An 18,289-nucleotide genomic window follows, 5' to 3' on the forward strand; every position below is an offset into this window, starting at 1 on the left:
AAGGGAAGGGCCAAAAGATTATTCTTCTACTTCAATACTAAAACATTTTTTTTTTTTTAATTGCTACAAGAACTGATGGCTTGCCTGCATCTCATAGTGAAATGGGTATCCCAGGTAAAAAGGTACTGTCGTTTCCTTCAATGAGCTGGAGCTTGCCATACAGTGTTCTATTTTAGCTGCATTTCATGGTGAACAAGCGTTCCACTATCCTGACAAAGATCTACTACGACCAATTTTTAGGCTCATTTCAGAGTTCAGCAAAGAATAAACTTTGAAAGCTAAACATCCAAACTCTACTGTTAAATTCCTAATCAGTCATAAATGCAAGAATCTTTATATTTTAAGTATTTACTCTAATATTTTATATCTTAGTATTTTAATATTATCTTTGGAAACAATAAAATAATGACTTGTATTTAAGAGTGTGCTTTTCCTAGAGAACCCTTAACTTTATTACAAAACTTTTCAGATTTCCCTTTTGTACAACAGATAACAAACTCATGCAGGACTAATTTTATGGATGTGAAATTAAAAATCTGTTACAATTTCTGTACTTCTCCACAAAATGCTAGGTAGTACACAAGTAAATACTTGTTGCCTCACTGAAAAACATCTGCCATCCATGTTGAGGAGGGAGATATTAACATCCGAAAATTCTGCAGCACTAGCACAGAGCAATTTCTTCTGCATTACTGATGTTTAAACCTTTAAATCTTCCCTGATGAAATCATAGCAAGGCTGGTACTTTGAGAGGTCTCTGAAAAACAACATGCTAATATATGGTAACAGACATCATCTTGAGGGCCTGGGGTATTGATTGTAAATAAATCGAACTTGGATCATTAATCCAAACGTGAAATAGGCATGTAGTAATTTATGCCCATTCCCTTAACATGACACGATCTTTTGTCCATCTCAGTTTGGAAACACTGTACACTAAAAACAACTTGAAAAATGGGAACATGAATTAAGCAGTGACCTAAACTTCATATCAAAAACAGACTTTCCAGAAGTTTAAAACAGTTTAGAAAACTATTATTTGATGATTATTTTTTTTTCACTTGCTCTTTATATTCCATGTTTCTTTTATTTAATAAAAATCTCACTGGTTAAAAAGGTTTAAAAATAAATTCTGGCAGCATTTTATGTCAGTGAACTCTGGAAACTTCAAAAACTTACACAAAAAAAGAAAAAAATTTAAAGCAGTGAGATTATAACTCTGATGCCCTGATCTAAGTGTATGCAAGTTCAGTTTTCACTTCTGCACTTAGTTCTTAAAATACATATACACTTACACATACACACACACCTCCTGAGGCCTGTTTTAGACATGGATATGTTGCTATATGGCAGAGCAATATGAAACATGCAAAGTGAACACTGATATGAATCATTTCAGGGTTGTAAAAATCTCCTTTTACAATAAGAATTTACTTATGAATAATTAGGAAAAACAATATTTTAGGACTTAAAACCAAGAGAATTGTTTATCTTCACCATGAAGTGATAAATTCTGTGTAAGAACAGAACAAATCTCAATTCTGCTATGCTGGAAAGATCCAGTATATACCCTTTAATTCTGTTCAGTCATTTAGTCCACATTAGTTCAAATCAAACAAATACATAAGTGACTGCTTTTACTGACTATAAAACTACACCACTGATATGCGAGCCTTTAAATGGTTGTACACAGCATGCACCCTGCTGCATATAGACTTCACATTGAAGAGAGAGAAAATAATTTTTACATGAATAGATTTATTTTAGCATGGTAAAAGAATATGTTTATATTTTGGTTCATTGTTCAGTGAAGAAGAAATGATTATACAGGCCAAAGACCTATTTAAGCATCTCCATTATTCACATTACTATTGTTTCTTAAGAGTTTTAAATCCACCAGCAAGTGAAGATCATTGCATACATGAGAAAAAAAACTGCCTGCAAGTCAAATTCAATGCTCAAGAGCTCTGACCTACTGTGCACATTAAGCACAGCAGTATTTTTCCCCTCTGCCAATATCCGAACGAATACTTCCACAGTCTACTATGTAAATCAAAGGGAAATTGAAGATAAAGTTTAGCATATTTCATCAAATCATTATACCAATATTAGCACAAATCTTTTAAGTGCAACATGGCATTTGTATGACAAAGTACCTTCTTGCTGTGAGGAGTTAGATCTACTCCCCAAAATCTTAATTCTCACACACAAAACATGACTAAAAACAAATTGGGCAATTCATAATGTTTAACACTTACTCAGCAGCCTTCCTTATACCACATTTCTCATCATGTGTAACAAAAAAAACTTGCTCATCTTGTAGCATAGACTTTACATTTTAATAACTGTAAAAAAAGGTGAGCACAACAGCAGCATAATTTGATGACAACCACTATAGGCTGCAAAACTCATTTTTAAATTTAGCTTTTAAAAAATTCATTAAGAACTATTCACTATATTATTTTTTTTTTCCAGCAAACAGCACAACTCATTCAAGACTGAGTCTGTTATCATCCTATTATATACTGTGTCACCAGTCCCCCAGACTCCGACTTTCATAAGTATCAAAATCACTAATAGTACAGAATCATAGAACCACCCCAGATTTGCATCAGAATATACATTCGCCACTCAGGATTTAAAGGCTATACCATTTAAGAACTACATCCTGAAACTGCCCAAAAGATGGAAAGATAAACAGCTCTCCCAGTAACAGCTAGAACTACAAAGAAAACATTTGTATATTTGTTGTAGTCATCCAGAGAGAAGGTGGGACAAGTAATCTCAAAGAAAAATCATGAATTCTTGAAGCTTTTTAATATTTTTGTCCACATGTACTATGATGTGATAGGAGCTGAAAGGAATTGCTTGCTCAGTAATCTTTACTAACCAAGAAATAATAAAGTTAGAGTGTAATTTAGTGAGGGGGAATAAAACATTTGGGCAAAAGAATCCCATGGAGATTTTTTGATACAAACACCCAACCTAGATAGCAGCACTGTATTTATGGTGGGAAATCAGAAATGATTTTTCAGGACTAATATGGCTGCTTAAAATTGTTGGAGAGTGCTTCCTCCACACTTATTCTCACTGCCCAGGGAAAACTCTCTTTTAATGCTGCAGGAGAGTCAGCTGGATGTTCTAATAAACAAGTGTTTGTAAAGTACATCTAAAAGCCAAACACAGCAGTTCCTACTGAGTGATGGTCAGCACAGCTGTACACACACGACACTTAGCTAAGGACAAAGGTCACTCATTTTTCTTTAGACTTTTGAATTGAGTGATGTGAATATGTAAAATCTTTATTCAGAGACAATAACTGAAGCTTCAGTGACATCTGACACTAGAAACCTACACTGTCAGAGCATGCACTTAGTTCACGTGTATCTCTGCTTCCCAAGAAGCCTGGTGGAAAACGACACAATGTAAAGTAAGCTTGCAAACTTGTATGAATTATGTAGTTCTTAAAGCACATTTCTTGTGATGTCAAAATATTTATGCAGCTCTGTTTGTTTTTACAGTTAGTAATAATTACGTTTTCTATGTATGTTTGTTACAAATCATCACTGATATGTTTATGCATTTTTTCCTTTCTGCACTTTTCCTCCCCCCCCCCACAATATTTCATTATAAACTATCTTAAAATTCATTAGCTTTGCTTTGGTTAAAAAGAATACCTGGAGGCTAAAGTACACCTTATTTCATCCTGTAAACTCCAGATTATTGCATTACCAACTAATTATGGAACTAAAGAAATGAAAAGAGTTATTAAAAAAATAAATCGGTTTCACAACTAATGGAGATACATGCATAAAAATTGGCTAGGGACTTCAGTGAAATGAAACAGATGTCATTCTTCTGCTTTGGTTTCACATGCTTCTTTCCATAGTTCTAGCTGCATTTTTTTTTTTATTATTTATTTTTTTTAGGAGACACACTTCAACTGGGTTTATGACTTTGTTGTTGTTGTTGCTGAAAAGATGTTTGTATCCTCAAACATTTACATTATTTTAAAACAGAATCATCCATGTGCCAGAAATGTCAAGTGCGAATGCTAAATGTGGGATTACAGGTCCATTTCACAGGCATAGAATGCAGGTAAAAATAACATTTCCTTACCACTTGTCACTCCTAAAGCTCACAGATCGGTATTTTATATGTCCAAGCTTTATCATCAGCTGTGAAACCATCAGAGTGCCAGCTACTCCATGAAGATGCAGGACTGCTTCTCCACCACCTCAGAAATTTGTGTCCCTCCCTCCTACTGCCATCAAATCCTCACAGAAGGAGCAAAACTAGCAAATTAAACTGCCAGAAAGCCAACCCCCTCCCCCCAAAACCATTGTGTATAGGATGCATATACAATATGTAAAGGCTACTTTAATCTGGCTGAATTGAAGTAAATGGTCTGATTCCTCAGCCACTAAGTTTTGTGGGCTTAGTTAAAATAAACTTTTCATATATATTAAAAGATATAGTTAATGTTTTGCATCAAGGGAACTGAAATTCTTTATCATCCAGTGTGCCTTGCATTTCACTGTGGCTGCAAGAATGCCTGGAGCCGTTCACTAAAGGATGAGTTCAACAGGTTCTAATTTTGAGGTTCAACTGCACAGAATTCTACACAAAGCATTCCACCAGTTTTTTCACCAGACTGTAGGGATGTGGTTCCAGAACTCAAAACCATGCCCCAACTTTTAAGTGGTCAAGACTTTAAAAATTTTGTTATTTCATCTTCGAGATCAGTGAAAGAATGATTGACACATAACTTTTGAGATTACTCAAGTACTCCAAGCCAAACCCTCTTAAAGCCATCTTTTTGTAACTCTCTGCAGTAAAATACTAGAAAGGAAAGGAAGAGGGGTAAAAGTGAGCACAGAAATGATGATAGAAATAAGAATTGGATTGCTCATCTAATCTTTCATTAGAAACATGTATTACTTTAATTAAGGAACGGGTAGCCTTCATCTAGCTGCGCATCTGGGCAATCTCTTCATCATAATTCTGCAAGACAGTGCTTGTTATGTTTTCCTCAATTTATCTTTTGCAAACAATCACGTGATCTCTGCTGCTGTGTGACAGTGATGAACTCTGAAACAGAGTTGCATTCCCCCAAGAAATCTGGCTAATGCCTTGCATCAGGGGAACTGACAGGTGAAAATAAGATTTCCTTTGAACAGCTATCAATACAGCACTTATACTGGCAAAGTAAAGGAGCAGGTGAGAAGCAAGGTTCCACAGCAACATTTCTTCACAGAAGCTTTCTCCTCTCTCATACTTCTCTCTTCCCCAATGAAGGTTAGCAGTATTGCTTTAAAACATGGGGGAATTTGGTGCATGTAGCATCTGATAGACTGAACATTAAATTCTGTCTGAACGGAATCCAGATTTTTAGTGGTATATCCACAGTAACTCTTTAGCTCAGATAAGCAGCATGCTTTTGAGGTCAATCTCCCTGCTAGCCCTATTTAGTAAACTTTGATCAACATTATAAATATATCTTGTTGCTCTCACAAACAGTATTCTTTTCAGGGAAAAAAAAAAAAACCAAACATGCTTAGAAACATAACTGTTTAATTTTAGGTGCTAACAGACATTCAGATCATGATTCAAGTGAGCCCCACCAGCAAATGAAAACAAGTCCTCTCTGAAATCTGCTTCCCTCTTTCTTCATGAGACACTATTTGCTAACAAAGAACAATTGAAGCATCAATGTCTATATTTTTCTCTCAGTTGGTATCAAGTTACACCCAAATATTCCTATTATAAGTCAACATTTCATAGTGTGTATGGTGGTTCTCAGCGTAGCAGTACATGCATAAGTACATTGTGTACTTAACCAAAAATTCAATATCTAAAAGAAATTTTAAAAAATCAAGAATTTTGAAACACAGTATCAAAGTTTTGGATTACAAAACCTGTCATACGTGTGATATCCATAATTTATCTATGAAATATTACTCTTAAGAGTAATCATAATGCTACTCTGAGTTCTAACCTGTCATTTTTCTGTACAAAGTCGAATCTCTACTCATCTTGTCACAGTATCCTGGTCCTATCACTTCTGTCTTTTGCTATAGAACTTAGCTGTACAATTCCGAAGACAGAAAGCACAAACAAACACTCAGTTCAGCAATTCTTTTCCTTAGCATTATCCTCATTAAGGATAGGTGATACACAGATATACTGATAAGCATGTATTTCCACTTAGGACCATTAAAGTAAATCAAAGAAATTATTCAAAATCAAATCCTCCATGAAAACTATATTTGAACAAAAGAGAATTACAGAACAGAGCTCAGCAGTAACAGAATAGTGCTGTCTGCTTTTCATTAAATGCTTCTCAAAATGTTTCTGAGTGGGTCAAGCATTCTCCTTCTTCCAGTTATTCAGTTCTACATATAATTTCAGACATGTCACTTTACAAAGTATAACATGCTACTCCAAACTTATATTCTAAAAATGACTGGAAAGGGCAAGTGGGAGTTCAGTGATTTCTACACAGAAGCAGAGCACACGTTGTTAGAATTCTTGCTCTCTTCATGTGAAAGAGAGCACTTCTTACAGAGAGCACAACTATATAGTGATTCCTGCTCTTGCACCTGATCTTATGAGGCCGTGAGGAACATCAACTACTTTTTTTTTTTTTTTTTTTTTTTTTTTTTTTTTTTTTTTTTAGAAAGATATGCCTGTAAAGGATTTCCTGGTCACTGTGTTCTTCCACTATCTCAGTCAATTAAGACATACATACTACTTCCATCACATGCAACCAGAGAATTAAGTCTGACCACAATTCCCCACAATATCAGGGAATTAGTTAATAAAAGTGCCCTGTTGTTCATAGAAATCAAGCAGATGGGCTGACCACATCAACTCAAACTGCCAACTGGTTTTCATGTATCTTCCTCTAAAGATTGAATTTACTGAAATCATGAAACTGAGGATTTCAGGCAGTATGAACACACAGAATATCTTCTTCCTGGAATCATTTCTGTTCTGTTACATAACTTTTCCGTATTTTTTGAAAGAGTATAGCTTTTCAAAAGGAGCATATTTAAAAAGAAAGCTCACATTCTGTCCTGTGAACACTGCATTCACCAAACCTGAGTTAGTTTAGTTGCACATGAACCCATCACTCAAAGCCAAACCCACAGACCCTACAAAAATCACTATCAACACATGTTTACTCTTTACTGCTTTTCCATATGATGAGGCAATAAAGCAGCTACATGTGGTTCAAGAATTATCAAAGTGGACCTCAAAACCTTGGGATGTCTGCTGAAGGAATTGAGGGCACAGATCATCTCTACATCTGCCTCCTCTAAGGAGGCTGAAAGAAGTGGAAGGATCCAATCTATAAACACCTGACTTTGTAACTATTGACACTACCAACACTTTGAGTTTTTTTGACAATGGAGTGACCTACATGGCACAGGGCTTGCAGTCACCAGACAGATTTCACCTCTCTTATAGGGGGATAAGGGTCTGTGGGAGAAAGCTAGCAGTGCTCATTGGCAGGGCTTTGAATTAAATTTGAAGGAAAAGAAGGCTAACAGTGAGCCTGCCCATTAAAAGGCACAGTATAGCACAGATAGATTAGAGGGTGCTAGAAGGGACCCTCTATCTGCTATCCTGAGATGCAGCACAGTTGAAATCTTACAACAAGCCAGGGACAACTGAGACAGTATAAGAAGGTAACAGGGAAACTCAAGAGAAATCACAGAGTAGCTTGGATTGGAAGGGACTCCAAGGTTCAAAGTTCCAATCCCCTCACATTTCATAATGAAAATACTAAAAGACAAATGAACTGCAACGTACTCTTGTTATATTTGGGGGAACAAAGCCTTTGTGTTCTGTTCACATAAGGTCTACATAAACATACCTGCCTAACTACAAGGGCTATGCTCACAAAGAGATTGCCAGACCCAGACAACAGGGTCTTATCTTACCTTTTTGATCAACCCAGGAACCTCAACACTGTTCCTCTCATTTTTCAGCCAATACAACATAATGGGTTTACGAGAAGGCATCAGTAATAGCCCTGCCAGAGGACCACCAAGCTTTCTTGGAATAATAAGCAAGAGAGCAAGGGGGAAAAATAATGAATGCAGGCTCATACTTAAATGTTGTCCCACTTAAAAACAACCACACACAATAAAACAAAACCACAAAAGAGAGTGCAGTATTCTCAGATTGCTGCCATACAACATACAAGAAGCTTTTTAATACATTAGAACATTTTGTACTTCAACATGCCACTGATGCTGTAGTTGCAAGCGTTGAGTATACTAGAAAGTAACTAAATTTTAGGATGTACACAGACTTCTATACTTATTAAAACCATCTAGATATTAACACAGCAAGAATAAAACAAGAAGCAAAAAACAGACAGAAGTAAACAGTTTTGTTCATACAGTTCAACAGATCTGGCCTAAGTAATTACACAAGAACCACTACAGTCACCAAAAAGAAAAACAAAAAAAACACCAAAACAAAGATACTAATATAGTTCTAATGATAGAACTACTTGTGTATTAATAGATCAGAGCCAACAAGAGGCCCAGACCCTTGCTATATGGAAAAACTTAACTCTAAAGTTTGATAGACATTGTAAACATAAGCTTCTGTAAATAGGCAAATTAAGATCAAGCTTCCATTTAAAAGTTTAGTTCTGCTAACTGAAACAGAAGAGAGCATTAAATGCTTTTATGGATACAAAGCTAAGAATACATAGGACTTCTCTTTTTATAATAAGAAGTGCTCCAAAGCCAGAATACAAATAATTCTTTAAGGATTCAAAGTAGTAAAGAGACCTTCAAATGCTTCATTGCCACAGATTCAAAATTCTCATGAAAACTTTTACCATCAAATCATTTGGATGACTGTTTTCAAGAAATAAAAGGCAAAACTAGAAATTTAAGTACTATGCTCTTCATTACATGTTGCTGAAATTCTGAGTTCCAGACTAAGACTATCACCTCCTGCAACAAAACTTTGTCTGCATGCCCACAAATGTCTCTGTACAACACCTCTGATTTAATTTTCCTATCAAGCCACGCTTTACTCAAGTCTCTCTAATAATCAGCTATTATTCTCTTTGAAACGGGTAAACTACTACAAATAAACCAAATCAGAAAACTGATCTCAGTGAACACATTACAGAGGAAGGGGAGCTGGAAAGGGCCTCCGCTTTTCTCTAAAAACCTGGGAAACAGAGTATGCTTTCAGTGTCTTGTTAAAGTTGCAGACAAATACGAGTCAGTCACAGAGCAGAGAAGAATTTAAGCGGGGAAAAAAAGAGCACGTACTTTGTTATCTAGTCAACTGAATACAAAATGGACAAGTTTAATAACATGGGGATTGACTTTAGTACCAGATAACTGTTCTGTATTTATTTTGCATAATGAGAAAATATTTTCCTTTAGCCCTCAAATCCATTTTATAAATCCCTGGAATTTATATAGCATTTTTATAAGTATCAAATAACTTCATTCTGAGGGCTACAAACGTCAAGTAAGGGTACAGTGATAAAAGGTGATCTAAAGACCTCTTAAACTCCTCCCCTTTACTCTCCAAACTGTCGCTTAAAATACACCACCACATGCACATATATTCTTGGTACAGATGAGTGCATAGCACTACATTAGTCTATCTTAAACAATAAACAACACTAGTCAAAACTAAATTTTGCACATGAATATTCCTCTGAATATTCCACCCTTCTTTTGATTCACTTTATAGGGCCTAACTAGATGTCACGCTGAAAATGAGAAAGCTATATTTAAAATATTTTAAAATATGTCTTCCAAAAATATACTAATTATTTTTAATTTGGTAATATCATGTTACATATAATAAGTCAGCCAGTATTACCATATAAATGAGAAAGCGCTACAGGAGAAGCCAAGAGTGTCTTCGTAATATCAAGGCAACACAGAGCAAAGAGGAAAGTAAAAACAGGTGAGCTTCAGCACAAAAAGAAATTGCAGAAATAAGCAAACAGAATAAGTTTACCTGTTGGAGGTCCAGTGTAATAGTCACATAGTGATATTCAATTCCATTCTGGATACTAGGGCTTTGCCACCAAGTGTTCTTGCCATCAATTGCATTTGTTATTGGATGTCGTTCTGTTAGAACAACAGAAATATGTCAATATATCTAAGAATGATCGAAAGATTTAAATGGTTTTAGACCTAAATTCTAGATTAAAATTACGATCACAAAACAAATGAGGCAGCACATCAAAATAAAACAGGAAACTACTTTTTCTCTTGGAGCATAGCTCTATGGTTATTAGCAATGCTAATCTAACATTAGTTCTTTGATCTTGCTCAGCATCACAAAGACTTCTTAAATAAAATTGGAATTCTCCTGATTCTGTAGGAAACGTCAAGTTTCTAAATCACATGGTGTGATCACTTTACACACTCTGCTAAGTCTCTAATGGTGTAACAAATCAGGATCTTGATATGCATTGTGCAGAGAAAGCAGAAATTAGAGTAATTGTGGCAGTTATATTTCTAAGCACACATGGCAGTAATTTAGAAATCATAACTTACGATTCATCTCATCTTAGTTACATAATATATTTCCCAATTGGAAAATTTTCTTACTCGTATATGTCTACAAAGACGACTAAAAGATTTATAAATTATTCATATCACAGTCCAAGATGCATTTTTTCATGTCCCCATACTGTGTTGCAGTGTCCCAAATAAATCTTGTGTAATTTGGCTATAAGTCTATTTACAGAAGAAAATTAGTCTTAGACTTTCGGATTTTTTAAGTTATTGAAGTTGTCTTATAAAGTATTTTGATGTTACTTAGGCTGAGAAAAATACCACACTGGTCTGGGTTTAATGTCCAAATCATGATTCTCATTTGTATAGACTGGAGAATATCAAAGTCTCAAGAAAAGAACCTGATGTATTTTGAACTCTTTAATTACCTAGAGCAAGCCTACACATTATGGTTAAAATAACCCAAAGATAATAAAATACAACAGTGTATAAAAAACTGGAATATGCTTCATTATTAGCTTAAAGATTCCAAAGAACCTATTTATGGACGGATTAATTTACTTGTTATTCTAATTAATATTTCAATCAACCAGTCAGATTGATAGTCTTTGTGTCTCTGTTTTCTTGCTACATCAGCCAGCTGTGGAGGACAGGAACCCTATCTCATGAAGGAAAGCTAGAATGCCTAAACAAGTTTAAAGATATAATTAAAGGGCTTCAAAGAAGTGAAAGCACAAGCCTGCAAAATTGGAAATGTAAAAAAATATAATTTAAAAATCAAATTATTCAATGGCATCAGTGAGCACCAACCCTTTAAAGTTCAATCCGTGTGTTACAAGTGGTGTTAATAGCATTTTTTTTTTATTGTAGAGAAAAAGAAAAAAATACCCATGTTTTACATTTTGTCAATTCTTACAGCTCTGATCATATTCACAAACTCTAGCTTTAAATGAGAACTAGCAAAATCCATCTGTAAATCAAACTCAGTGAATCTGAGTGGTTGTGACATACTGTCCAATTGGAAATTTTGATGCAAGTCTCTTCAGGAGAAATTGATAATAAAGATAAATCATGAGAAGGACAGTTGGGAAATGAAAAACAATTAACTGTAATTATCGTTATGAAAGTTTAATCATAATTAATTTGAAAACACTGATTAATTGCTAGCATATTTTATTTATTTTAAAAGGAAGGGAAAACAACACAGTGTTTTCAAAATGAACTGGATTGCAAATGCAATTCAAGGACCAGCCTCTCTGGTAGATGACAAAGGGAGGGAGTTTAGAATGAGCCCAAACTCTATTCTTTAATTTGGGCTCACATGTGATTAACCACAGAATTTGTGTTTATTTCCTTGAACAGTAATTAAGGGGAGACACTCCAGACTTGCACATCCCAGGGAGATCATTTAAAGTCTGGTTATATTACATGGTTCTCCTATTAGCAAGCTATCTCTGTTTAAATAAAGCACTTCCTTCTGCCAAATGAACATTTAAAAACCTTAAAATGAGATGATGTTGGCAGCAAAAAAAGAGTCTCTCTGAATTCAGGCAGACTGAAGTTTAAAAGAAGGTACGAATGAGGAGAATCACATTATTCAAATGGGGTATGAATGATGTGCGTGCAGGTCCAAATGCACTTCTATAAAACAGAATCTATTCCACGGTGCTTCTACCAGCTAAAATGCTACCAAAACACTATAAATCTACTGAGTGACACCCATACTATGATATAATATGTCATTTGAATGCTGCAATTCAATTGTCTGATCTTTCCAGAGAAGGGAGCATTTGCTACAATTAAAGACAACAAAATTTGAACAACAATCTTGTGGGAAAAGAGTATGCTGTAATGTAACTGTGTTCAGACAAAAGTAGTTGTCTACACTAGGGCAATTGTAATTAGCTTTGCAAATAACAAATGGGAAGCAAATAGACAGGTAACCATTTAGCAGGAGAGTATTTAGAGACAACAATGGCCAACTAGCTAAATGTCTTTCAGTGGTATCAAACTATTAAAATGGTGACACATCTAAGTTGATGTATAAATTGGAATGTGATCTGTTTATTTGGAAGAAAACCCAAATCGCTCTGCAGTGCTGGTGAAAGCTCAGGTGAATTTTAACAAAGATGAAAACATCAAAAGAGAACTGCAAGAGTTGCAGTTTGCTTAGTTCTAGATAACACAATCAAAGTGGAAGACGACACAAAAGGGATAGATAGCTAAGTGTAGAAACAAGACAGTAAAAAAAACTTTTGTCTTCTAGAAATAAGAGTTTGGGGAATAATCCATTCCCTTTGTTGGCTGAGATACTCAGAAAAATCTGACAAAGTTAGTTCTACTGAAGTCTCACTGCAAGCCCACGTGAAATTACACTAGTATGACTTGTCTGATCAAGAATGAAGTTCTCTTATTTCAATCTACCAAACTAATAGTAATTAATAACAAGATGCATCTCTGGATCTGATGATAAATGTATGTGAAAAATTACTTTGATTGCTGATAGCTTTAACAAAAAAAGCCATGATTGCACTGATCAATTTTCATATTAAAACTTAAGATAATGAAGAATTGCTTGGTTTAATTGCTTATCTCCTATTTGCTGGCTCAGTGAAAGTTAATCAGCATCAAGCTAAGAAAGAAAACCTCAAAACTCAATAAAATGTAAATGGAGTTGAGCCCTTCCCCTCCTCCTCTAACTCAGATTTCAGATGTTGCAGGCTGAAATTTCAAATTCCGCATGCAGGTATACAGAGGACAGCAATCTGTTTTTTATTAATGGTCAGCATACAGCAGAAGAGTTCAAAAATATCTGTAGATACTTAAAGATACTTAGTTGTCCTAGGTCTGAACTCCAATGCTTCACTTAAAAGATTCAGTTAGAGTACACATAACAGATTTTGAAACACTAGTAGAAGAAACAAGCATTCTCCAGAAAAATGAGATAGTCATTTTATAGTAATCGGGCCAAAGACAAACAGCTTTGTCTGCTGAGTATTTGAAACTATTGTGAAAAAAAAATTGCATTTAAAAGAAATAAATGAAAACAGGGCACGCTTACGATGTGGAAGCCTACTCCTTTGATCACAAATACGGCACTGAGGGTTCCTTGCAGGCTGTCCAGGAACATGCTCAACAAGTTTGCAGTACATTTCCCGACCCTTTTCTCCACAGGTAGCATTGGTTGTGATGAGAGCGTTAGTAGCCAAGTTCAGCACCGCAGGAAACAATCCTGCAAACAAAATGAAACAAAATCATCAACAAAAGCAACACAAAGCCATAAAATCACACACACAACCCCTGTTATTGCATCAAATCAAAAGGCTTTGTTTTCAACGGCCTTAGAAGCAGTGAAGCACAAAAACCAACAGCAACTTCAGCTTTGAATCCAAAACTCAGATTAAAGCACAATTATATTGGTGATTTCTTTCTCACTCCCTTCTACAATTCAAATTGGTGCCCTCTGGTTATATCCTTGAGCAGCAGGATGCCAGAGGAGAAAAGAAAGTACAGAAACATGTAAAGCACCTTCCAAATATTTTTTTCCATAATCAAATAATTATCATGACTGCTTACCCAACTGGACTTCAAATCATTGTAAACAAACTACTTATGAAAGCGTTCTTTCTGCTTGCATCCCCATGAAAAAGCTTTTACCTCACAGAGTACATCACTTGTGTTACACTATGTTACCATCCTGCTTAAGACCTCATAGTTACCCCTACTATCAGATGAACTGAGTAATTAATGCAGCAACAGGAATAACATCTGCCATGTACATTTTGTTTCCTGCCATCCCTTCCTCAAGAAGAGGATAATATATGCAACTTCATACCTTTTATAGCAGTACTGTTGTTATTTTTTCCAAGTGATATAATTTTCATTCAGCACTTATGCGCATCTGAGTACTCTGCTGAAGTGAGTTCTGGGTGGCAATAAGTTATAAAATTATAATCCATATGAAGAACCATCATTAATGTGGCTTACACTCACTTCCAATAAACACTAATCAAAACCATTGAGCTATGATAAAATTGATTCATGAAGACAGATTGACATGATGGGTTGAACGTATACATTAACCTTTCACATGAAATTAATCAGTTTTGCATCCTGAAAAGCATAACTTGCCATGGCTGGATATAAAACCAAAGCAACAAAAAAATTCTGAGGCATAAGCTGGGATAAACTTCAGGTGTCCTTGGTGACAGTTTACATTGGTCTTATAAAATACTTTCAATTTATAATCTTATTGCATTATTATAACCTTAAAATAAGGCTTCAATAAAAACTGAATTTGCAATTACTGTACACTGATAAAGCTCTCTTTATAAAGACTTTTTTCTCATCCACAGATAAAGAGCACTATTCAGCAGACTCCTTCCAATACTTTAACTGCAGTCTCCAGTCTGCAATTAACCTGTATGCCATTTAATTGCCAAGCTTGGATGGTCATAGCACAGCTGTCCTCTGACATTGTGAGTCAGTGACTCACAACTCACTTTAAAACCATATTAAACCTACTGCTTGTTCAAAGCAACCAATTAGTTACTAACCTGTGCAGTCTGTTCAGTCAATCAATAGTTTAAATTCTATTGATTTTGTACAGATTCCAGCCCAATTTCACCACATTTGAAAATCTATACAGTTGTCCTTGCATATTTATGCAATGCAATCAGTGATATTTGCTGCCTTCTGCAACAGGGATACATGGAAAAAACAGTGTAAGCATAAGGAGAGTAGATGAGTTAATAGCTGTGAAACCTCCTATGTTGACTTACAGCCTCATTATTCTCTTTCAGACTGCATAAAGCTAATAGCCTAACAGCTAGTAATCACTCTTTTTTTTTTTTAAACACAGTCTGGCATTTGGTTTGGAGTTGAGTAGTTTATTTCCTCAAAAGGGATCCTGCTAAAAAGAACCCAATGATACCACATGAAGCAAATTGCAATATATGACAGCAAGAAAATTATTTTGAAAAAAAAGAATGGAACAGCTGAAAAAGAGCAAGCAAAAAACCTCCATTATTCACAGACTTATAAAAATATACACATAGTATGCCTATACACAAATCATATATGTTCTAAATTTTAACACAATTTTAATTTTAAAGACATAGACAAAGATAGCGTATTTAAGAAGCTCATCATTTAGATGAAAAATAGACTTGCAGGCAACATCTTTAAAGTGCAGTGCAACACAAGGCCACAGTTACCACACAACCTTATGCATAGTCAGTATATACACAGGCACCTAAACCAGCATTAGATGCTTCACTGAAGAGATTGTGCCATGTGTGTCACATTCCACTTCCTGCAGAAATTCCTTACAGGAATGAATCCGGCAGGCAGAGACCAAGAGATGTTCAAAGTGCTCCAACACCACTTTATAGAGCCAGCACTCAGGCTCTATACTGATGATTATCTTTAACAAGTTTAAATTCACAGTTATCAACTGCCAATTTGAATTTTTTTTCAAATAGTTTCTGTTATAAAGATGAAAAAATTGTACTTATATTTGGGCCTAGAGCCTTCCTTGAAGGAACTGAAAAGAAATTTTCTGCATCAGGTTGACCTTTTGGGATGCAAGCCAATTAATTTTACCCCGAGTGGGAAGTGGAATTCATATTAATTTAAAGGAAAGAAAATATTTCCTACAATGAGATGCCACATCTCAGACAATATTTATGTAATTTTTAAGTGTTGTAAAATGGACATTTACCTAAAAGGAGCTTTTCTCTGCCATGTTGTTTTTTGAATTGTAAATTATAGAGAGCTGGCTATTTCCAATGAACATCACTCACAATGTTTGTTATTTATAGATTCTTTAGAGAGAAAACTCAGATCTGCTTTATTAACTAGCTTAGTTATCCTGTGACCTATCCAGTGCAGGAAAGTGACCCCCTTACAACAAAGCTCAGATTGAAGTCGTTGATGACATTAACCTACCCATGGCACAATCAAATCCAGAACAGGGAGAATAGAAATTCTACTCTGCCTATTAGGGAAGGGGTATATGAAGCATACAGTTGATTCCTATATCATTTTTTCTCTGTGCCAGTTTGCAGGTTTTCTTAGATGTTTATAGGAACATAGCATGTAGTGGTGAATAAAGCAAAAGCTCCCCCCATCAGCCCAAAAAGTGAAGCTAACCTCTATATTAGTTCTGGAACGTAGCAATTTACATACGCCAAAATAAGGCTTTGTTTTTAAAGTATACTTGATGGAACAGAGAAAACAGTATTTTTCATATTGCTTTATATCAATAACACTTCAACAAAACAGGCATGAAACTCCAGAAATGCAGAAGATTAAAACATTTATTGTCCTTAATTCTTAAATTAGGCTCTTTGAATTTGAAATAAAAATAGGAATGCTTATGATGCTAATATATATTGTCTATTCAACTATAGCCATCAAGGAGTAGACAGGAAAGTTCAGAACACTTCATTTCATTTTGAGTTTTTCCTTTTTTTCTTTTCCATGACACTAATAATGCAGTACAAATACTTAAAAAGTACAGATTTTATGCATTTTTTTTCAATTGTTCTTTAAAAATTTTATTTAGTTATCAATCTCATCTTGAATTCTATAGGCAGCCAAATCTTGATCTACTACAGTTAAACAGATCTTCATTCTTTATTGCCAAATATCTTCAGTAAACACTTGCTCCAGCATAAAGACTGGATAAAATACATCTGAATCAAAAAGACATTCTCTATTTTGTGCAGATCAAGTGCAAGCAGATAAATTCTAATCCTTTTATAACTGCTAACTGTATCAATCTTTTCCCTCCTTTATGTCACTAAAAAAACAACAACAACAACAAATACCACAACATTTCTTTCTGCCTTTAAAAAAATTCCAAAATCCTAGAAATTGAAAAGAGAAAAGAGGTGGAAAAAATTGGCATGTAAATAGACAGTAATTAGGCTTGAACAACTTGGGTTCAACATCTGCTTGTGAATGGATAGGTATGACCATCTTTCTGCTTTCGACTTAAATCTATAAGCATGCAACATATGCCATGGAGCTATTATGCACAGAAGCCTGTTGGCCAGTTTTTCTAGTGTTGACAGATAATTATCTATGGAACTAAAATATCACAAAAACTAATCAAGTTCTTTAAAATGGTACATCAACAAGAGTAGACAAAGTCTACAAACAAAATGAAACTTCAGTTCTCACTGATGATAAGCATAGCACACAATGTCAACAGAAATGCTTAAAAATTATTAAACTGAACAGCAGTAAATAAGGAGAAATAGATAGGTCATTTTTGCCTACAAATTCTGATGAACATTAGTATTTAGCATTGCCAATGTTAAATATTTAAATAGAGTTTGTTACCTTAGTGTTAGCTACAATGCCAGTTTTATTTAATGATTTCTAGATCAAAGTAGACCTGAACACCTACTTTAAAGAGAAAAAAATAGTGGATGCTTGAATCAGCAGAAGCATGTGATGCACAAGTAGCAGGTACAAGACATTTTTATAAAGCCTATCAGCTATTAGATTCTATCTCATTCTCACTCTCCTCCCAAACAGTCCTATTTGATTGACCTTCAGAGTACTCTGCAAGTCCTAACAGATTTCTCATGCTGAGAGAGGACATGAAGTGGGGAGATCATGGACACTAACTGCAACTTCAGCTGCTGAATGGTGATTACTGGGTCATTATCAAGTGGGGATATTCACTGGAGCAACCTACTTTTAAACTGTGTCAAGGAACAGCTATAACAAAGGAGAAGTACTGAGATGTAAATGAA

General features: G+C 35.0%; 1 protein-coding gene across 2 annotated transcripts in view; it reads right to left on the minus strand.

The window, feature by feature from the left end:
- LAMA2 (laminin subunit alpha 2) overlaps positions 1-18,289 on the minus strand; it is a 335,772-nt gene that overhangs the window by 250,213 nt on the left and 67,270 nt on the right. For both annotated transcript variants that reach the window (XM_090135808.1, XM_090135806.1), the window contains exons 2-3: positions 13,582-13,752; positions 10,015-10,127 (exon numbers count right to left, since the gene is read on the minus strand). In XM_090135808.1, coding sequence (XP_089991934.1) covers positions 10,015-10,127; positions 13,582-13,752 — 284 coding nt within the window. The remainder of the gene's footprint in view (positions 1-10,014; positions 10,128-13,581; positions 13,753-18,289) is intronic.

This window comes from Phasianus colchicus, chromosome 2 (genome assembly GCF_987193195.1).
Source record: "Phasianus colchicus chromosome 2, bPhaCol1.hap1.1, whole genome shotgun sequence".
NCBI classification, from domain to species: Eukaryota; Metazoa; Chordata; class Aves; order Galliformes; family Phasianidae; genus Phasianus; species Phasianus colchicus.